This window comes from Python bivittatus, unplaced genomic scaffold (genome assembly GCF_059951505.1).
Source record: "Python bivittatus isolate LINGU-HERP-01145 unplaced genomic scaffold, Pbiv_v1 ctg000020_np1212, whole genome shotgun sequence".
NCBI classification, from domain to species: Eukaryota; Metazoa; Chordata; class Lepidosauria; order Squamata; family Pythonidae; genus Python; species Python bivittatus.
This window is the reverse complement of record NW_028277030.1, coordinates 77,301,805-77,325,440: the sequence shown is the minus strand read 5'-3', so window position 1 is coordinate 77,325,440 and position 23,636 is coordinate 77,301,805. Positions and strand designations below refer to the sequence as shown.

General features: G+C 36.9%; 1 protein-coding gene across 3 annotated transcripts in view; it reads right to left on the bottom strand.

Moving 5' to 3' along the window:
- PLEKHG1 (pleckstrin homology and RhoGEF domain containing G1) overlaps positions 1-23,636 on the bottom strand; it is a 113,692-nt gene that overhangs the window by 44,442 nt on the left and 45,614 nt on the right. For all 3 annotated transcript variants that reach the window (XM_025176154.2, XM_088141971.1, XM_088141967.1), the window contains one exon: positions 1,248-1,777. In XM_025176154.2, the coding sequence (XP_025031922.1) occupies positions 1,248-1,777 (530 nt within the window). The remainder of the gene's footprint in view (positions 1-1,247; positions 1,778-23,636) is intronic.

Sequence of the window (23,636 nt, the reverse complement as noted above, 5' to 3'; positions counted from 1 at the left end):
TGTATATCAAATCCTGATAATCTTTTTTGCCTCGCTGTCTGCTTCTGTGTGCATCATCAGACTAGTATTTACTTTTCCAGATTAGTGATGTACTTAAAAAGAGAACTGCCCAAAGCCATACATTATAACATTTCCAGATTATGCGTAAAATTTGTGTCTGCACTGAACAACAGGTCAAAGAATCACAAAAAACAAAGCAATAAATAAATGTGTTATCCCCACCTGTAAGAATATTGTTAAGAGGTTATTCACTGACAGAAACCCGTGATACATTCTAAAATCTTGAATCATATAAAAAGAAGTCTCAAATTCAACATTTTATCACCCAGGAACAAGAAATGATCATTGGTTATTTTTGTGTGAACAAAAGTGGGATGATGCCAATCCCTGACTTTCACTTCCATTGGACCTTCAGGTTTCCAGCTTCCAAAGATCTGAGGTTTTTGCTACAACAGAAAATCAAGAAGCATCTTTTACCAGCCCCATTTAATGAGAAAGCTGTAAGACTGAGAAAATCCTAGCCTACTTGCAAGAAGCAAGGTAGTAAAGACTGTTCCCCAGAAAGTACCTTTCTAGGGTTCATGTACATCTGGCATAATTAATACAGATAACTTCAAAAAAATAATAATATCAGGGATGACAATCCTTCCTACTGCAGCTTGTAGGCATGAGAGGTTTAGCATTAGATTCTCTCACTGGTGCTAATAAGGGTTTTCTTTTTCATATAAACTGTAACAGAATGGGCAACTTTTCCTGAGATTGCAGCTGGAAAGGAGAAGCCTTAATTTATCATCTTCAGACTCATTAGTGCTAACTGATTATGCTTTATGTGGATGGCAATTAATTTGAAAAGTAACAACTATCAGTACTATGTGTAGGCTAACTATAAGTAATAGTAACAATTCATAACGTATTCAGATTTTTGTGGGATCACATGATGAAACATCAGCCAAAATAAAACCTGAAAAAGAACTATTTAGCTAAAAGTGTTTTTTTAATTATTAGTTAATTAAAGCTATCAGAAATGCACACTGTCTGCCTGAAAGATGACCCTGCAAATAAGAACTATGCTGCTGTTTCAATATTTTAACTGACAGAGCATGTATCCATTTCAAGCTGCCTGTGCTTCCCACAGCAACCAATTTATTACAAACCCTCGAGAGAATTACATGATCCTATTATCTTTCTATGTTAATTTCAGTTTACACATTCTACATTATGGCCGAATTTAAATAAGACATACTTACTTTCACAATACTTCTTAAATCCTGCACGTATGTTCTTTCAGTCTCTAGAATTTCTTGGACCACTCTGTCAACATACAGGAGCTTGGGACTTGTAGGCTCAACAATCAGTGACATGACACAATTTTTATTTTCTTTTGATTCAGGTCTTCGTGGCATATTTGGCTTCCTTCCAAGATTTCCATCAGAGAGCTGTTCTTTGATAGGGTTATTTTTTCTTAGCTCCTTGCTGGAAAATTGCTGGGTTGGATGCAGCTCCAACTTTACGGCCCCTGCTTCCTTATCCTGATTGAACAAACCCAGATGACTGTTTGAAACCAAGGTTGTTCTGCTACCACAAGAACAGTGGCTATCCCTGGAGGATGCTGAGGACGATGTAGAGCTGAAGCTCACTGGTCGGTCACTGTCTGACAATTCCATTGTTTTGATTCCACAGTAGAGGAAGTGTCTGTCTTCTCTATGCAGGTTCGTCCCTGTTTTCTTGCGGGCTGTGCCCACCATCACTGGAGGCAGCACATTAAGATTGTAGCCATCTTTATGGAGAGAGAAAAACAAATATTAATTTTGCATGTATATTGGATCTCATCAAAACAATTTTTACTTGCACACAGAAAAGTAATCACGCGCATGGCTATCTTCAGACACTTCAATGAGTACAAGTAGACCAAGAGGAAACTGCTGCAGCGAAACTGCATATAAACAACATTTCAAGAAATCATCTATCAGTAGGGATTTCTAGCTCTCTTTATTTTTAGATTTCTTTTGCAGAGCTTTTAAAAAATCAACATTCAGATTCCCAAATTTGCTGCAAAAAGCTAACTTGATTTTACAAGTCTTTCTAATGCCGATAATCAAAATGATTATAGGGCCAGCCTAGACAAAAATTGCAAAAAACAAGCAAAACTTTAATTGATTGTAAATTAAGTGATGCAAAAAATCCATTAGTACATCTTTGCCTGTCTACACAAAAAGAAAACTACTAACCTCTGATCCACAAAATTGTTATAAAAGAAGTTTAGAGGGAAATACCAATCCAGACAATATACATGTACAAATTCTTATCAAATGGTAAACACTTAATATGAGTTGGAAGAAAAAAACACTACAACACACAAATGTATAAAGGACAGGGGGAGAGATTGCAACTCCTAACAACAAATAAAGAATACACAGATACTACAATAATTCTGTGAGGTCTTTCTGTTGTGCCTTTATCTCCTGCCTTTCTCAAAAGTAGTCCTTTGAATCCATATATATGGACATAAAATCTGGCTTATTAACCTGTTTTGTTTGGACATCCATAATGTCCAAACAAAACGGAATGCCAAATTTACTGTAGAAATCATCTGGGAACTGTTTTGAGCTACACCTAGTGTAAACAGTTTCAGTACTACGTATCTGCATATTGCCACAATACTTCCATGCAACCATTCTGTTATAACCAACAGCTGTACCTCCCAGCCCTCAAAGTAGAAGAACAATGTTCTGTGTAACTTCCTTTTGTTGAAAAATCCTGTAAGCACATTGAAAACAAATGTTGTTTCTTCTTCTTCTCCTTGTTTTCTTCTTCATTAGATTTATTATGGCCCCCACTCCAAAAGACTCTTAATTGCATTATCAGGCTTCTGTGTATGAATTCATATTCTACTGGGTATGTTGCTATTTTAGCTCAAGGAATTCATAATAAGCCATTGAAGAAGTAAGTGAAATGTCTGGATTGGCTGGAATTCCTAGATTTTTAAAAAAGATTTTTCTATTACTCATGTTTATTTCGTAAGCTTGCCATGTCCATATATCTTGGAATTCTTTTTAACAAAAACCATACGAATAAAAGTATTCAGAATCTTCTAAACTTTTTATGCTATAGGATCCTCATTTTGAAACACATATTGTTCAAAAGTAGCATAATATATGAAACATTAACCCTGAGATAATTTTTATTGTTCAATAACATCTAGCAAAGATCTGTATTTCCTTCCTATACTAATTGAAGTTACTCTAGTAGACATTTTGCAATAGATGGGTCAATATTTTGATTATACTACGTGACCCATACCGAAGAAGCATATCCTAGGTTTTAAGAAAATGTAAATTTGAAGATCAGAGAAAAAAAATATATTAGTGGCTAGTAACCTGTGTGAATTTACTGATAAGTCTGTCTTCAGCAAGCCCTACACTTTTTCCTTTTATTACTGTTATTCAGTGAAGTCAAGATAAACCATTTTTTTTCAATCTTCTGTATTTATCTGATATATGACACATTCTTCTTGTTAAATTAGATTAAGTTCTCCTGGCATATTATTTAATAATCATAACTTCTATAGTATGTTTGTCAATAAAAACTGGGTTATTCAAATCTACATTAGAAATTCTTGTTTTTTTAATATTTCAATTTAAGAAAATCTCAGCAAGTATAATGTGCTAAACTAGGAACTAAAAAAGATCCAAAAGAATGTAGTGCTAAGCCATTTCAATTATCCTGCCAGAAGAATCGCATGGATGCAGTCATCAAGAGTTGGGTTAAATAAAAGGACATTGTTATGATTTATCTATGTAATATAAAATTGTAGTATAAAATCACTGGAGATTTATTACAAGAAATAATGTGTGCAGAGTGTTTCTTCAGCAAAGTAGCAGAAAAGCTATTTCCTTTGATTTCTGATAATGAAATATTCTTAATCACCAATAAAATACCACTAAAACAATAATAAATACTCTTCAAAGTTAGACTAGCTTGGAATCTGGATAAATAAGATAAATGGAAAACCTTTCCTCTAATTTATCAGAAGACATAGCTAAAAAAAAAAGTACAACAAAGTATATTTGATTAGCTGCTTTAGATACCTTAGCTGAAGTACAGAGTTCCTGTTTCATTCAATCACCTTACAGCCTTTCTTCCTGTTCATTGCTATGTCGTCTCAATTACAGATAACCCAAAAGCACCACTAAACTGTGTTTGCTTTGTCAACACTACACAGTTCCGTCATAAAACTCCACAGAGAATCAGAGAATCCATACAATTTAACAGAATACATTTGTAGCTGGAAAAAGAGAGACAAAAACACAGTGTTTATTCTAATTTTATGACCTTTTAACCTCCCCAAAAGCTATGAAAAATAACTGTAATAGATTTAGGTGTCATGTTTTCAAAAGCCTTCACAAACAAAACCTTAGTAAGTAACAAAACCAAAACTTTAGAACTGTGAAAACCAGCTCAAGTGATGTAACCTGAATACTGAAGCTTTGTCTCTAAATCAAAGATTAGTAGGATTATGCAAATGCTACTGAATGTTTGGGATAATGTCTCCGATCCATATTCCTATCTTTTATGCATTTTTTCAAAACCTCAGTGAATATAAGTTGTTTCAAACACACACACACACGAAATCCAGTTACATTGAAAGAGGCTAATGGAGTAGATGAGGGGATACTAGTAGATGTAATCCCATTCTTATCCACCTTCAAACCCTGCCTGCAATCAATATGTATGTTTTGGACTAGATTCAGGGTTCACTGTACACTGAAAGTGTGGCTGTAGCAGAATTGCTGCTGCACACTAGGTAGAAACTTCAGAGTAATACTGTATAGTAAAATAATTCAGCCTATTTGCGTATTTAGACTACTCTCGTCTACAGCACTTGGCAGCATCTCAACCAGAAGGTACATCTTTCTCATTGTATTATTCTTTTTTAACTGACAATGTCAGGTTGAACTTTTTTTAATTACACCAAAAATACAAATACAAATAACTCAAATTTCACATAACTTATTAAATTGGACATCAAGATCTATTGAATGCTGTATTCACCTACAGTTTAAAGTAATCTCATTATTATTATTGGTGGTGATGGTGGTCACGCAGGCAGCCAGATGTTTAGACTGGATTTAGCATTTTTGTCCACCTATCAAATCCTTCCCAAGGACGTGGGTTAGGCAGATGGTGGGGTTGGTTTTAAAGGTATTATCCCAGGATGGAAGCTGTTCCAAGTAAAGCTGCCCTTTGCAATTGACTGGTGGTGATTTTGTCAATGCTGATGGTGTTCAAATGGTGCTCCAGATGTTTTCAGATTGCACCCAAGGCGCCTATTACTATTGGTACTATCTTTGCTTTCTTTTGCTACAGTCATTCTACTTCTATTTGTGGATTTTTGTATTTTGTGATTTTCTCCAGTTTTTTCTCTTCTATTCTGCTGTCTCCAGGTACTGCAATGTCCACTATCCAGACTTTTTTGTCTGTGTTATCAACAGTTGTAAAGCCTGGGGTGTTGTGTGGCAGGTGCTTGTCTGTTTGACTTCTAAAGTCCCAGAGCACCTTAGCTTCTTCATTTTCTATTACTTTGTCTGTTTTTGTGGTCCCACCAGGTCTTGCTTGCAGGCAAATGGTATTTCTTGGAGATATTCCAATACACCATTGTTGCTACTTTGTCATGCCGTTGTTTGTAATCAATTGTAAAATTATTATGATGATTATTATTGCATGACAAATGATTACTTATTCACACCTTTAAAGGTAAGATCCCCTCTAATTGATCGATCATGAATCCTGGTCACTTCCCAGTTACAATGATATAGAAGTGGTTTCCCAGTGCCTTCTGGGAATTTTTTTCCTTCTCAGTCTAGCTTATATTATGAACCAGGTCCAATGCTGCTTAACTTTTCAAGATTAGCCAAAGTTGGCTAGGTATTGCTGCCTAGCTGTGAATAAGTCTTTAAAGTCTTTGGACTTTAGCTAAAGTCCAAATACCCAGAAAAGCAAGATACTGCGTTAGATTATCCTTGAGATTCCTTCAATTTCTATGGCCCTATGACAGGGATGGGCAACCTGCCTCCCAGGACTACACCAGGACCTGAACCCTTCCTTTGTCATAGCCTCGCAAATGCTCTCTGACCATGACTTTTCAAAACTGAACAACTGAATATCCATCTTTTTAAACACTTATTTTAGGCACACGAAAACTATAAATTAAGCCATAAAATCATCTTGACACATCCTTTAACTCCCTCTCAAACTCAGGAAAAAAACCTTCAGCCATTTTGTATCATTATCCCAACCACTGCAGTTCTTGTCTTCTCCCAAAACATCCACTCCAAACCAAAGCCACTTAAAGACTGCCGCGTAAGATATTTCTGCAAATATCCTGTCAATAAAGAAATATAGTGAAATGAAACTATGATATTTATCACAGAGCTTCTGAAGTTAAGTGGCAACATACACTTAATTCTTTTCAATCTATAACTGTTTAGATAATTCATTTCAATAGTTTTCCTATTCTTCTTCATATCATTTGCTATCAGATAAGAGATAAATCTAAATAAAACTGGAGTGGAGTAGATCTGAATAAGACCTCCATGATAGCACACCAGTGCTGAGCATCTTATTTAACTCCAGCCTTAAATTTGATTCAGAGGGGGGAAAGCCCAATTCTACACACTTTCTTAGTATCTTCAGTTGTTAAGGGTGTGTTAAGTTGGTTTGGTTTGGCTAAATGCTGGAAAGAAGACTAATTGCATGTTTATCAACACTCACTAGGAAATAGATTTTAGTAACATGATCCTTTCTTGTTCATAACTTTCCACAAATGTAGTAATGTTCCCCACCCTGTCTGGCTTCCTCTCTGTGAGGTTACATATTGCTTGCTGATATTCTCTCTCTCTCTCTCTCTCTGTTACACATACACTGTAGAGAGCTTCTGTGTAAGACTGAGAACTATATTACTTCCACACCCACAGATAACTAAATTTGAAAACATGCATTTTAAAAACACATATGAACTCCGCTTTCCAATGCAAATGATATGAAGTTCTAAAAACAATATTAAAAATATTAAGTTATACTTTCTTTGATCATGACTTCAATAACACTAAATCTTTAACTGTTATAGCAATCATTAAAACACTCTTGTCTCTAGCAACTTCAAAAGTCAAAATAATGCACCTTGATAAGCCATTTATATTGAATTGGTTAGTACTCTTGAATGAATGAATGAAAGTACCTAATTTGGACATTTGTGGCTCACAGGAATACAGGATCTCCTTGCTTAAACATATATTATCTACAAGTTTAATATTATGTGATAATATTATGCCTGCATTTTTATTTCTTATTCTCAATGAAATCAGTTGTGAGCTCCACAGGTCTCATTTCATAACAACTGAGGCGGCTGTGTAACTGTAGGCTGTACACAATTTGTTTGAAAATGTTCTAATCAAATTTTATTTGAATAGGACAATATGTTCCAGATTGGATCAACACATACACGTACAAAACCCTTGGGTCAAGAAAATACACACACACAAATCCCTGACTGATAAGGCACTCTGTCTTAAATACTGAAGATTTCAAATAGCACCATGGATAGACATCAGAGTCATTTCAACTAATCTGAGCAACAACAACAAAACTAATTAAACCCAAAATGATTCAAATAACACAGATAAAATTTGCATTCTTTATAGTCTATAAACATGCTCTCTATCACTTACCACATCACAGTAACCTACAACATCCCATTCAAAAATACCAAACTGAACTGAAGTGTCTCAAATGACGGTCTCCCTCCTGTTCCCAAGAACTGTGCAAACCTTTCAGCTCACTCACAGTTCTCCCAGAACTGAACAAGAATTCAAGCTTTTTAGCAACTCCAGACTGCCTACAGTTTGTCTTGCAGACTCTTACCGTCTTAGAGTTTTCTGTCATATCATGAAACGTACTGGAGTCCCAAGCACTTTTATGAGGGAGAATTTTCGGCAACACTTACCTCATCACTATGGAATGCCTCCAACTTTTTAAACAGTGACTGAACTTCCCTCCCTCCTCCTTCCACCCCAAACAACGTATAACCTACCTGTGCATCCAAAGATGAAGGCATCCTTCAGTTCCAGCAGCTGCAAAATTACCACCCTGGAGCGTCTGAGTCTTATTAGTCTATACAGCTACCTTGATAGAAATATTGCAAGAGTCAGCTTTAGCTACTAAACCCCTCACACACAAAAGGTTTGCACTGGAACCTGATTCACAACTTTCTCATTGCCTGCACTAAATGCAGTCCTGAGCATTGCTAAGAGCTTTAAATGAAACATGACATCATTCAATTCCAGAACAGGACAATAGACACTACCGTGGGTAACTTTAAAATGCACACTTCGCTGAGCAATCCTCTGCAAATTATTTTTTCAAGCAGAGAGCTGAGAAGGAAAAACATTTAGCAGGGCAATTCTTACAGCATTTTGCTGCTTTTCTTCAAACCAGTGCTTCACTCCTGACAACATTAAGAACACACAAAATAAATATGAACTGGAGATAAGTAATTAGTAGCTATCTATTTTGTACCTATCAGTACAAAAGAATAAAAATTAGACACACTGGTATGAGCCAACACCTAGGGTAAGTTTGGGCATATTAAGAATGTAAATTTTACACAGCAAATTAAATATGGACATTTTGAGTTTTGTATTTGAAATGCTTTACAGCACATATAAGAGAAACTTGGTGATCTCTCTCTCTTTTCCTTCTTACGTACTTCTTTCAGCACACCTAATTCTTACAAGTACATAATGCGGCTACTGTGCTAATTTCCACCCTAAGTCTATTTAAAAAACAAAATGCATGGGGGACTAGTGTCTTTTTCATTAAACGTTAAAAGCTAGGGCTGTGCAAATCATTGCAGGGGGGTTCCGTTTCAATGAGGGTTTGAGCAAAGCACCTTCTCCAAGTTGTTTTATGAAGCCATAGAAACTGCTCACTTCCAAGAGTGAAGCAAAACAAACACATTAATTTGTGGGACCTTCTCAGCACCCTCTGGCACCTGTGAGAAAGGAGCAATCTGCAAGGCAATGTTCTTGCCTCAGCATTTGCCAGCAGCACTTGCCAAAATTTGAAGAGTGAGAATGCTATAAAGCAGTGTTGTCCAAACTTGGCCACTTTAAGATGAGTGGACTTCAACTCCCAGAATTCCCCAGCCAGCATGGCTGGCTGGGGAATTCTGGGAGTTGGTCCACTCATCTTAAAGTGGCCAAGTTTGGACAACACTGCTATAAAGCAATGTGTTCCCCTCCATTTTCTCCTCCAGTGCTTGTCCAACCATCGCTTTGGGGCAGAAGTCTTTTCTGGCTGCAGCAAGTGAGAGAGGTAAGAGATACAGGAAGCCTACAAGGTAACACGAAATGCTTCACAGAGGCGAATTTTCCTTCAACAAAGCTCTTCATCAGAGTGACTCTAAGCTGCTTTGTAGAAGCCTATTAAAAACCTGGTATTGGGGTACTGTCAACATCAGCATCCCAATTATACATGCTTTTCTCTTTCCGTTCACAAATGACTTCAAAATTAGCTTTCGACATCCAACAGATGCCTACACTCTCAGTTGAACTCAATACTACTGCTCCTGCTCTGATTTAGTGGTGAAGCAGATATAAATATTACCACATTTTTAATCAGAAGCTGTGAGTCTACTTAACACATAGATACCCAGAGCATAAAATTTAAAAAGGCCACAAGGGCCCTAAGACAGCACTCCAAAGTATTTTTTTACATAAAATAATCCCACAAGAATAGATAATTCCTGCAGAAACAGTCTTCTATGATTTGTAGCAGACAGTCCTAAATAATACAATAATCTCTTTCCCTAATATCATTTGTATTGTACAATCCTGAGGAAATTCTTCCAATTTTCAATAAACTGTTCTGAAGGGCACAAAGATATGACAATAAAGAAACACAGACCTATTTTATTTGATTCTGCTGCCAAGGAGAAATCTGAAAATCTCCCAGTTAGAAATAAAAACCTTCCAACAATTCCAGTCTCTCATTAACTGCTCCATTTATAGCCAATATTCTTTTTCTCTGGCATTCGATTTCCAAAGGCAATAAAGGCAGAGGAATATCAATACAAACATGACTCAGTTCTTCCTTAGCTGCATGTCCACCTGTTCATTTGCTGATTCAGGATTTGTAATTTTGTATCAAGAGATCAACATTTCCCCAAACCACTGTTAAAAACCCAAACTTTATTATGAACAGTCATCATCCCTGAGAAATTATTAAATGGTATCACTGCTCTCTCAGATCTTACATCCCTAATCCATTCCAAACCCAACACCCTTGCCTTTAACTCAGCTAAACAGAACTGAAATCTGTTCAAAAACTAACATTCTTACAAACCCCAAAAGCAGGACATAAAAGCTGCTTTGCTTTTTTAGAGTTCTGTTATGCTACCATTATAAACTAAACAGTATTTGCTTCAGTGGCCACAAATATGGGCAAAGACCTTATACTTAGAAGTTATAGATCAAATAATTTATTTCTTCCCTCCCTTCAAATGATTCATAACCATTTTTGGATGTATTCATATCCATGCAAGAAACAAAACCATTTTAAAAACTAAATTATAAACTGAGATTGCTAATATTTAGCCAAGAACATGGGATTCTCATAGATCACCCAATCCCTCCCCCCGAAACATTCAGTTTCAAGTGTTCTTCATAGCTATTTATTTTATACATAGATATTTAATCCTATCCTATAATTCATTCCACAACATACATTTCAGCAATTTTCTTCACAAATTTTCACAGGCTAGTGAAAATTTGTGAACTACTGTGTCATTTAGTGCAGTTCTATCATTGTTGTCATGATCCTGTTTCACAGTTCTAAAGTCTGTAATTTAGTATGGCTTTATTACTAAAGTTTATTACTATTAGTTTTATTATAGCCTGGTTTGGAAACAGCCTAATATACAAATAAATAAATAATGGACAGTGTGAAAAATCTTCATAAAGACTTATTTCCTAATATCTTACAGCATCATCATGTCACTAAAAGTTATCTGTCATAACATTTTATCTTCATTTTCCAGAGCAGAATTGTTGAAATGGTTTCAGATAATTCACAGAACAGGGAGACAAGGAGAGGGGAAATGTGGACATTTTGGAAGATTATGTTATAAAGGGACAGTTTATAACATAATATAACATAAACAGTTTGTGTTTTTGTTTTTAAGTGGCATCTCGGGTTTGCTTGTTTCTATACTTGTTAGGGGATATTGGTTTGCACTGCAAGTAAATTTACAGTTTGAGTGCTTTGATGAAAAATTAGCTTCCTAAAATAAACCAATTATAAATGACTGAGGGAACATTGTGGTCTAAATTTCATGACTTGCAAGTATTACATTTCTTTTTTCAGTTAACTTAATAACACATAAATGAACTATAGTCAAGTCAAGAACTTCTGAAGGACATTGGAACATCTTCTTCCTCAAAATACAGGGTAATGTATTAATAATCCTCTGCAATGCAGTGCAGTGATGACTGAATCTGTGCCTCATACTGCAGATATTCCTACATAAAACACATTTCATCCTTATCTATTGTTGATGTATGAGAACACAGGTATATCAAAACACTTTGATCGAACTTTGCAGCAAATGCCCCCATCCTCAGTATTGATTCTATTAGTTGCACAGCGTACCTTTGTTTCTTGTTAATCATTATGTTTCTCCACCCCTGTAGGATCTTTCTCTCTTTCACACACACAAGCATACAAAACATAGGACAGCTTCCTTGCCTAACAAGGGACAGGCTGCATCTCTCTTCCTGGTCCTTTTCATCAAGATAGATTTCTCCACCTTTGCAACACACAACATGGGTGGCCTCTCTTTAGACTTCCTGAAGGTTTCTTCATCTCTTGCCTAAATGTTCATAGGATACCATTCAATTTTCCCAACTTTGTTTCATTTATTATTTTTTAATTCTTAGCAGTTTGCACAGCCATTTCTTCTACTGCTCAGGAGGTAACTGTTTTTTAGTTTAAGTTTCAAGATTTACCTTGTGAACCAGCTTGCCTGTTTGACAAATAACAGTGTGGGCTATGCATTCAGTTTGTTACTCCAACCTTCCCATTTCCAATAACCACACAGGACAATATAAAAATTTATCTTAAAGAAGATAAATTGCCCTATTTCAAAAATAAAACAATCTACAAACCTTGACGATACTTCCAGTTTATTAACTTTGTAGCTTAAGGCACAATGCAGGTACTAGAGAGACTGTATCTCTTTCTCGTGGACACCTCCCTAAATACCTAGCAGAGAGGCATCCTGTTCATTTTGACAAGTTTTTGAAAGCTGGGCCTTGCCTTTTGGGCTAATATGACAATTAAAGCCCATATGGAGAAACTGAAGTGGAAGGGGGAAGGTGTCAAACATTCTGCACAATTAATACATACATTCAGAAACAGATAAATCCTCGTTGTTTTAAAGTAGTAATGCTGCTAACACTTGCATTGCAAAAAAGGTGAACCTGCAATTCTTGCATGTATTAGAAAATGAATAGCATTTCTCACTCAGAATATGAATTTATTCTTTTTTTTTTTTTTTTTGCAGAAAGCATATCCTACCTTTTCTTTATAAAACACTCTAGGCAGCTTACAGCAGTTAAAAATAATTATAAAAGAATGGAAACATTACAATCCAAACCAAGGTAAAATTAAAATCAGTATCATTAAAAAACCAAATTCAACAACTGAAAGTTAGGTAAAAGATAGCTTTTTGCTATTTTCCTAAATCCGGGGTGGATGGGTCAGTGGTTCAGGGGCAAAGTACATTTCCTTGGAAAATGATTCCATAAATTGGGGGCCACATAGATGAAGGTCATATACTCAATAAGCAATATTTTGATAGGAGGGGGATCTTCAAAGAGCTTTTCCTCCTGATCAAAGTTAACTGCTCAGGTTCAAAGCAAGAGATGTGGTCCCCAGGTATCCAGCTATTCTACGCTGTTTAGAGCTTTTGCTGATCAGTTGGGATCACCGCTCAGTCTGAGTGGCTCAGGAGCAATGTGCTAGCAATAGTTGTACAAAGTGTTCCTCCCTACTGGGCATTAAAGATATTCTCCCAATTTTTCTGGGGAGTGCAGTTCAATCCAGAAGAACCCTCACCTCAGCCTCCAGGACCAGTTTTCCCTTTACCTAAAGCACCTCTGTCTTGTCTGGATTTAATTTTGGCTTGTTCTCCCTCATCCAGCCTCTTACAATGTTTAAACAAAGTTTAGGGGTAATAATTTCTTCTTGGAATTAAATGGTAAGGAGTAATACCAGTGAGTATTGTCTATATGCTGATGACTTTCCCCTGCAGTTTCATGTAGATGTTAAACAGCACAGAAGACAAGATATAGTCTGGTGCAGTGTTTCTCAACCTCAGCAGCTTCAATATGTGTAGACTTCAATTCCCAGAATTCCCTAGCCAGCATGCTGCCTGAGAAATTCTGGGAGTTGGTCCACACATCTTAAAGTTGCTGAGGCTGAGAAACATTGGTCTGGTGGGACACCAGAGGTGAACAATCTAGATGTCAAACACTATTCCCCGGGACCACCTTCTGCATGTACATACCGAGTAAGAAAGGTGACTTTGGTGGTGATATGCAGAAGCTGTTCCCTAGGCAAAAGGGGCTGCATATCTCTATCAAGGTCATCTTCTTTATTCTCTACAATGCATCCAGAACTACTCCAGAATAGTACCCCCAAGACCTACCTTCTCAATCAATTCAGAAAAACATCTTAGCCAAAGATGCTGAAAGCTGCTGAGAGATGCAGGAGTAACAGTAGAGTTGTATCACCTTATCCACAAAAGATGACCAAACCAATCTCACTACCATATTCTGAGTGAAACCCTAGTTAAAAAGGGTGCAGATAATCAGTTTCATCCAAATGAATCCAGAGATGTAAAGCTACCATCACCTTACAAAAAATGGAAGCTTAGAGACTGGTCTATAATTACAAAGAACCTCTGGGTCTAGGGAGGGCTTTTTCAATAAAGGTCATATGACTACCTCCTTTATTGCTCACTCAAGAAGGCATTATTCACCTCCCATAACCTTGGGGCCAGTCCTGACCTGGCTGTCTTAATCTGATAGAGCAAGAGTCAGGCAAACAAGTGGTTGTCCTCACCTCTCCATATACTGGGTCTGTATACTTAAGAAGTACAGGTTGAAGAGAATTAATATGAACAGGATGAGCCATGTTCAAGGTTACCTCCCTGTGATCTGCCCCATCTGTGCTGTCACCTTGATGTTGTTAAACTGCAGCTTGAATGGCCAGCTGCTAGCCTCCCTCCTTCTCCTGCCAAGGTGCAGCTTCCCACCATATCTTCCCCTTCCAGTTATGACTATAGTATTTGCTCCCAGCCTATGCTTCTGCCCTCACTCTCCCCCATCTCCCTGACCCATCTCATAATCAGCAAGCTAAAATGGATCAAGACCAGCAACACATAGTGGTCCCTCCCATTAAGAGTCCCAGCTTTTCCCCAATACTTGCACATGAAAACAAACAGGATGGCCAACCCTAAATAGCTACCCTAAGGGGCTTCCGAAAGGGCAGTCCCACCAGCAAAAAGCCCCAATGCTCCAAGGAACACACAATATAATCTCTATGCAATGGCAAGTCTTCAGTCAGTACCAATCCCATAAAGTGAGCTGGTACAAACAACTGGAATCTTCATTCTGGCTAATCATAATAAACATACATGCAAAAAAGAGGGAGAACTTCCCATAATTGATCCTTTTACCACCTCTGGAATCTCCTGAGGAAGGATACCAATTCTGTAGGAAGCTAAATTCACCCTTTGCTAATCAGGCAAAAGGAATCTAATCTGTCCTCTGAATTCTTTTCCTTTCAGAAAAATCAAATGATCAAATGATTCAAGGACAGATAGGATTTTTAATTTTTTTTTAAAATATATACTTTTATTTACATTACTTTGCTCGTAAAAAGGGACTTTGGATTTCTGGGTTGATGTCTTTCCTCCATTTTAATTTAATTTTTAATTTTAATTTAATTTAAAACTTTTTATTTTTTTTCTCAAAGGTTTTTAAACCTACTGTCACTTAGGCCAATTCTCCCATTCTTAAGGTTCTGAACATCTGGGACAGTATTAACCAACAGCCTCCCCAATTCCTCCCCCAAACACAACACACAAACACACTTTTCTCCATTACACACAAGCCTATGTGGGAAAACATCTTGGAAATGATCTCAGAAAAGCCATCATAAAGATGCTTGGGAAAAGCTGCAGCAATTATTTGTTCTCTAAATTCGTAATTAAATTAACTGATTTATACAAATTAATATATTAAGATTATCCTTTATGACAACAAACAATGCTCTGCTATGATGTATCAAAATCACTATATATGTGGACAGAGGATAATCTTAGAAAAACAGGTCTAATACTCAGCAGATAAAGAAAGAAAGTACAAACCCACCGAGCCCACCTCCCAATAACGTCCATATGTATTCCATATCTGGAAGCAATATTGACCATAGATTCCCAACAATTTATAATTTAAATAGTTTTATTTTCTTCCATCCCTTTCCTTCCTCTCTAGCACTTTTTGGAACGACATGACTGAAAAGCAGCCACCACCGTCTCTATAGAGATTCTTTTGCTGCTATGCACTTCAGTTTGCAAAAGCCAAGAGTCCCAGCTATCTTGTACATTTTTAAAGAAAATATAGCCTCCCTCTATCCCTAAATAGGTCAGTGAATTTATGTCCAAATATTTTGTTAAAAATCTAGATGTAATTCTGTCAGAGCAGAAATTGGCTATGAAAATTGAGCAATACATGAGATTTACACCAACCTGCTTATCCCTACTCACATACATCATGCTTTTAGAACCAACCATGTTAGATCTGATATTGTTAACCAATGCAACCACCCAGCTCTTCGTTCTTCTTTGTTGCATTTTAAGGATCAAAATATGGAGGTGGGAGGGAGTAGGAAGGCCTGTTGGAAAAGAGTAATTGGTTTTAAAGACCAAGTTAAAAACATTCCTAAAGCTTAGTTTAGAAACTAACAAATGACATTTTTTCCCCGGTGTGCATAACTGTAACTAAGTCAACTAAATTCCCACTGCAGCTTAAGCAACATAGATGTCGTAACAAAATTGCTTGGAAAATAAATGGGAGATTACAGTCATAGCAAATATACATAATATTCTTATATATGACTGAGGGGTGGCAAGGAAGGGAGCTGATAAGTCATGAAAGTTAGACTTGGGTTCTTTTATGTCTTCCAGAAAATATACCAGCTCTTTCAAATATGCCAGTGAATCATTAAAAGAATAAGGGTAGGCAGTTTGAAAGGAGGGTAGCCATAAACATTGTCCACTGCTTAATCTGAGAAGCCCAGAGGCACATTAATATACAAGGCCAGTGTCTTCCAGGTATACAGGAAGCAGATACCCTGTATAGAGGAAAACAACACTTCTGAATGTATTGCTTTTACACAATGGGTTTCCTTGTGATAGAAAGATGTTGAGAAAACAGAAGGGTATAAATCTCAAAAAACACACATCTTTACAATCTGCATAGCAGTGAATGATCCAGTTGAGAGTGATCATAGACTTAACATAATGTATCTATGTGTGTGGGTGGGTGGGTGCGAGTGGGTGTATACATGTATGTTTGTGTGTGCGTGAGAATGATTTTTGGAAATGAGCACACATTACTAATAGTTTCCCTACTTTCATGAATATATTACAAGTGGTGTCAGGTGTACAGAAAATTTCCATTCTGCTCTGTTCCTATCCCCATGGGCGGGGGGTGGGTACAAGAAACCCTTTTGCACAACCGAAGAGTGGCAACAGCATTGCCGCAGAGAAAGGTCAAGCTGCTCCCATTATTTGTCTACATTATTATCTACAGCATGAGAATTTTTCCGGCAAATATAAAACCCACATAGTTATTTTTCTTGCTTTATACTATTAATACTAATATATCTCTTTTGCACATATAAAGGGTTCACAAATGTTAGGACAACATCCTGGATAAAGATCTGTTATCAGGAGCTACATTCAAGATTAATCAAACACACAGATCTTTTTTATTTCTCTGGCGCAATGTAGAATTTATCGTGTAAACTAATAGGCTTGGTAATGGCCCCACTCATGAAACCAGAACAAGACTTCGGTTTTGGGTTTTTTTTTTTCTTTTTACTACTGTATAGTAACTAAAAATAGTTACTGGCATCAAGCCTCAAATCTTGTTTCACAATCATATCCACAGAAGCTTTTTCTTTCTGATCTTGAACACAGTGGGTTGGTCCCATTTATTTAAAGGTTTTGTGGTGGCATTAAAAAAATCCCTTGTAAGAAGAAAGATTGTGATACACTGTGCTACAACCACAATAGAGCAAGGTATCAGTTGAAATTATTTTCAGCAATTCAAGGTGCTGGTTATCATCTTTCAAGCCCTACATGGCACTGAACCAAGTTATTTGCAGCACTGCCCTCTCCCTGAGGGTGTCTGCTTGTTCCTCCAGTTTGCCTAGGCCAGTGTTGTCCAAACTTGACCACTTTAAGATGAGTGGACTTCAACTCCCTGAATTCCCCAGCCAGCATGGCTGGCTGGAGAATTCTGGGAGTTGAAGTCCACTCATCTTAAAGTGGCCAAGTTTGGACAACTTTGGCCTAGGGTGAGCAAGCTCCAGGTCCCTTCCCTCAAACACTGCCATTTTCTGTAGCAGCCCCTGCCCTGTGGAACACCCTTCCCCCGGGATCTGGCAGGCCGCCACCCTTTTAACCTTCCCAAAAGCTGTAAAGAGCTGGCAAACATTGGGATAGGGTGATGTTGAAGCATGGGGATTTTATCTGGTGATGTCTGGAGAATGTTGGTTGAAATGCCAGGTTCTAGTTTTACTGTTTTTGTTTTTATTGTTACCGTGAGCCACTCAGAGTTGTGCCACGTAAGATAGATGGCCATTTAAGTCTTTTAAGTAAATAAATAATAGACATATGTAGTTAAAAAAAACTACCAGTTAGACTAGTTCTGGCCAGAAGAAGACATTGCACCATGCTGAGTCAAGATAGCATTCTTCTCAAAACAAAATGCTGGTGATCTGCAACAGAACTACTCAAAGGAGTAGTTTGGGAGTCTTTGGGTATGTTTGCTGATAAGCCGTTAGCTAGGATTTGCAGTATGGTCCAACTGAACTCACAGAACAGGCCTAAAACTGTCAATTAATGATCTGCCTTAAAGCTATGACAAGTTACAAATATTTCTGCTTTTTAAAAATATATAATCTGAATGAATGGAAATATATAATATACTTCCATTCCATGGAAAGTTTAGATTCCATTCCTAACTTTCATTATGGGTGAAGCAGCATGGATAGGGACCTGCTTCACCAAAATCAGAGGGAGACGCATCTCTTCATACTGAATGTAAACAATCACACAATCTCTACAGTTTTCTCAATGGTCTCTCACAGAAAGTCTGATCAAGGTCAGCGCTAAGTACAGAATGTTAAATAGTAGAATGAACAGTGTAACATTGTCAGTAAAATTAAAATTAAAAAGCCAAGAGCTGTAATCTCATAAAAAGGAATAAAAATGGAGTGATATTAAGTTAACAATTCAGTTAACTTGAGCCCATTAGAATTATTAAAATATTTCTAGAACTGGCATTTATGTGACAATTTATTTTATTATAATCTTTCCCAATTGAATGCCCTTTGGGTATGCTGGATTACAGATCTCATAATTCCCTGTTTACACTGAATGCCAACTGGGAATAGTGACCCAATACTCCTGGACAGCACCAGATTGGAGAAGCCTGCTTTATCACAATATACTGCTGAACATCACGCCATTTTGGCATGGATTCACTTTTTTCCAATAAACTTAACACAGATTCTAATTATATAATTGCAGAGTGTAAGAACTGCCATTACTTCAATAAAAATACACAAATTTAAAAACCACTTTCTTTTTCACACTGGCAGCTAGCTCTAAGTATGAGTAAGCAGCAACTATTATTTATCAAGACTCTGCATCGCTGAACAATTTAACACATTCACTACTGAAGAACCCCGAGACATAATACAGGTAGTCCTTGACTTATGACTATTCATTTAACAACTGCTCCAAGTTAAGATGGTGCTAAAAAAGTGACTTACAACCAGTCCTCACACTTACAACCATCACAGCATCCCCCCAGTCACATAATCAAAATGTGGGTGCTTGGCAACTGGCATGTATTTATAATGGTTGCAGCTTCCCAGGGTCATGTGATCACCATTTGCAGCCTTTCCAGGAGGCTTCCGAGAAGCAAAGTCAATGAGGGAAGCTGGATTTGCTTAACAACTGTGTGATTCGTTTAAGGACCACAGTGATTTGCTTAATGACTGCTGCAAAAAAGGTCATAAAATCAGGCAAAACCGCATTGCTTAGTGATGGAAGTTCTGGTCCCAATTGTGGTCATAAATCGAGGACTACCTGTAACTCTCTGGGAGGCCACTATCAGTAATCAACAACACCAATTAGCTGGCATACTCAGTGGAAAACATAACTTCTCTGGAAAGCTTTACTCCACATGTTAAACAGCTGCATCAGCTTAAAAAAATAAAGAACACACAAGCACTCTCTTTTCCAGAGACCAGTGCAATCTTTTTTATTTTCAAATCAGATTTAGGTAAAATATCTTGCCCCAAATCCAAAGTTTAACTACCATGATCCAAGGCCTAATATTTATCTAGTAAGAATTGACTTTTCTTCTTCTAAGCAACATACCTCTTATACTCACTCACACTTTGTGTCAGACAAAAAAACTGGCTCTTTCTGAAGTTCCTAAAGTAGTTTGTCATGCAGTGTGTTTAAGAAACACACACCTAAAGCCAACTGAGTATGTGGTATTGTCCCTTTGGGGGCAATATTTTATAACTGAAGAGAGCATTCTGAAATCAAAGGAAAAACAAAAAAAAACTTTCTTCAAGATGAAAGCAGCATCTGTTGACTTCATAGACAAAGCCATGCCACTTTTTGGATAACAACAGAGAAGCAGTTTGCCCTTGTCCACTTCAAGACACTTCTTCATCTTCTCAATCTAGCCTGCATGCCTGGTAGTTCTTTGAGCATACTGAGAGATGGCTTCCCCTGATGGTTTTGGGAGGTTCTCATTGGGCTGACGGGTGAAGAACGGAATGCCTCCAGGGTCCACAATAGGTGGAGCCAATAACAAGTGAGAGCCAGAGGTCGTAGCAGACAAGTAACTTAAAAATCATGAATGGAAACCAGTGAAACAGAGGCTAAAGTGTATCCACACAGAAACACAATAAGGTAACAAGTTTTTTCTGCTCACTAACAATCCAATATACTGAACAAGACAAATCACAAGCAATTTAAGATCAGAATTTCAAAACAGAGGGTTCAGGAGGGGATTCATCCTTTCTACATTCTTTCCAAACCACATTTTTCAGTTCTACAGATTTGAATGATTAAAATTTTACATGTACAAGTTTCAAAAGAAACCAGGGCAATTTGGGATGGGACTTATATTTGCATCATATACTCTTCTCTAGTTTTAGACTACTCATGACATAGGAAATACCCACACAGTTCTAAAGATTGTATTCTAAGATTATTATGCTAACTGTTCAGTACAAAAGTATCTATGTGTTTATAAAAATGGAGTTCCAATTAGAAATTCCTTAATCAGACTTGTATATAAAAAATATTGTTATGCTGTGGTGGGATTGATATGGTGCTGAATGCAAGTAATATACAATAGCCATATAACTATAGATAATGTAACTGCTAATATCAAAAATAATTTGGACTACAGTTCTTGTATCTTGTCATTGATCATACTATTGTGGCAACTGAAATAAATTAAATATTTCTAAAAAACTGTCAAACTGACTACTCATGAGTGAAAATATATACAAATTAAACCACTTGTGTCTATGTGTTGTATTAAAAAAGAATCCTCATATAGAACAACATACTGTGTATCTACTATTAAAACAGTAGTAGTTCATGTATTTTTCATTGACTTTTTGTGACTGAAGGGGATGTTGATGGACAGCTTTAAATTAGAGTAAAATGTTTATAGCATTGTCAGGGTGCTAATGTTAGAAGTTATTTACCTACTAAATTTAAAATATATAACTAATTGGTTGAACTAGAAGATTAGACTACATTATTAAATGCACTTTTGGCAAGTTCCCCAAGATAATAGACATTCTTAAACATAGTTACCAAGGAGTAAGCCCTAAAACACATGAAGAATTATATCTGAGTAAATACCCATAGAATTGTTCTGCATCTCTGTAACTAAGCCTCAGTAAGTGAAACTGGTATTATTAATACATTCTTCCTTGTTTACTCAGCTCTCTGCTTCCTCTGTTGATTCCTTGGCATCAGATTTTTGATGATAAACTCCTTGGGGCAGGAATTTGTTTTCTTTGTGTAAAATATTGTGCTTCTCATTGGCACTAATAAATAACAAAACAATGAAGAATAATAAAATAAATAAGAAATAAAGATTGGAATGTAACATTTGAACTTCTCTGGTTGTTTTGAGCCTAGTGGAGAAGTGCTTTGTCTGGAAGCAAAAAATGCCATCCTATTATGTTTGAAAAGACTGTGGAAAGCACTAGACAGAAGGATTACAGATCAGTCCCCTAATGCCAGAGCTTTTGGCTTCGGTCAGAATTTATTAGCAGCACAAGCAATCATGGAATGCAGTTCCATCTGCTTCTTGTTAACTTCATTCATGAAGGCTGCCTTCTAAAAATGATGACTTCTGAGCAATTCTTTCCAGCTCCATGTCCTGACTAAAATGCAAACGTCTTTACAATCTTATTGGCAAAGGACACTAGCTCCAATGGAATACTGCAAACATAAGAAGTCTTATAACAGCAAACTCACGTTTTGAGAAAGATTTCCTGTAGATCACCAGGCCTTATTCCATTATTATAGGTCTAGGCCTTACCAACTCAAGTGCTTTCCTGCAGCTTTAAAAACAGAAAATTGTAAACATTTGCATTTCTATTTTGAAGTTTTACCCTTAATACGTGTGGCATTGGCAACTTCTTTTAGAGAGAGTGGTGGGTGCCAAACAGCAATCCAGAAAACAAAATGAAGAAAAAAATCAATGTGCAATTCCTTTTTCTGTAGCAGTTCTCCACTCCAAGACACTGGTACAGAACAGAAAGTGAAAAGGATTAACCTCTGCCTGTCTTTGTAGTAGCACTTTCTCCTTATAGGAGTACAAAGTGGAGGAAAAAGAGTTTCTGCAGGCAGTTTGATGGGGCACTAGAGATATGCTTTATATTGCACCAAAGCTGGAACAGGAGGAATTGGGCTCCAGTTCTCAGCAGACAAGAGGTAATTTTTTTTAAAAAAAATATGGATTTTGTAATTTGAGAGGCAGGATGGGAGGCTCAGTTAGTTCAAAGTTCACAAATTAATGGAAGGTAGTTGGGCTGAGTAAGATTTGAGTGTTTAAAAAGGAGAAGATACCCTTGAGTTTGACTTTTGCTGACTGCAGTTTCTTGGCAACGGCAATGGATGCAATACCGAACTAGTTTGTCACTGCCTTCTCCTAGGAAGTTTTTTCAACTTTGCAGCCTAACCCAAGACCCTGGAATGCCCAGATGTTCCCGTCATCCTAGCACTAAGCCAGATTGACCCCCACAGCCAAAGTTGACTGCGTGCTGCCTCTTGATGAATATTTGATGCAATTAATTGAGGGGAAAATTGGGTGCCTTGGGGAGTTCTGCCTAGTCCTTAATTTATGATGATGAACAAGCCACTTCTCTTTCAGCTTCAACAGTTCCCTTCAGTAAATCAGTTAATGTACAGAAAACGTGAAGTCCAAAGGAGTGAAATGGTGCTCCAATCCAACTCTATCTTATATTCAGTTTATGATTCTTTTTTCAGGTATGATTGCCCAGAATTAAAATATAATGATGGGAATACAAAATAAAACACCTGAAGAGGAAAAATAGCTGCTTCAATTTCCAAAGGCATGCTGCATCTCTGACATAAGTTTCCAAAATCTTATTACAGTACCTGAGGACTGAAATGCTGATAGCTATTTAAAACAAAAAACAAAAAAAACTTGGTTTTCTTCTACACTTTAGCCAACTCAAATCCTTTTATATGCCTTTGTTAGATGTTCTCTGACAATCTACTCCATAATCTTAGGAAATAAAAAGGGCAGAGTGAGTTTCTACTATTAAACCTGTTCTTTTGTAAGAGCAAGACAAGGGCATTCTCATACATACACAGTCTAGTTCTTACTCCCAGCGCCCTTCTAAGCAATTCCAACTGAGTTACCTAAGACTTTCTCTTGAGTAAGCATGCACAGAATGATGAAATGATGAAAAGCTACAGTATGAAAAGGGATTAAAACTAGATTCAGCAAATAGAATTTTATTCCTTTTTGAGGTAAAGTACGTCAGATCCTTTAAGACAATTATGCATGATACACATACAAACGTTCAAGAGTTATATACATAAAGATGCATAAAAAGGAGAAAATTAGAGAAGAGTCCATGAGGATCCAGAGAAGTACAAGAAAAGAACTGCTTACCCTACAGATGTTTCCTCTGCAACAAAC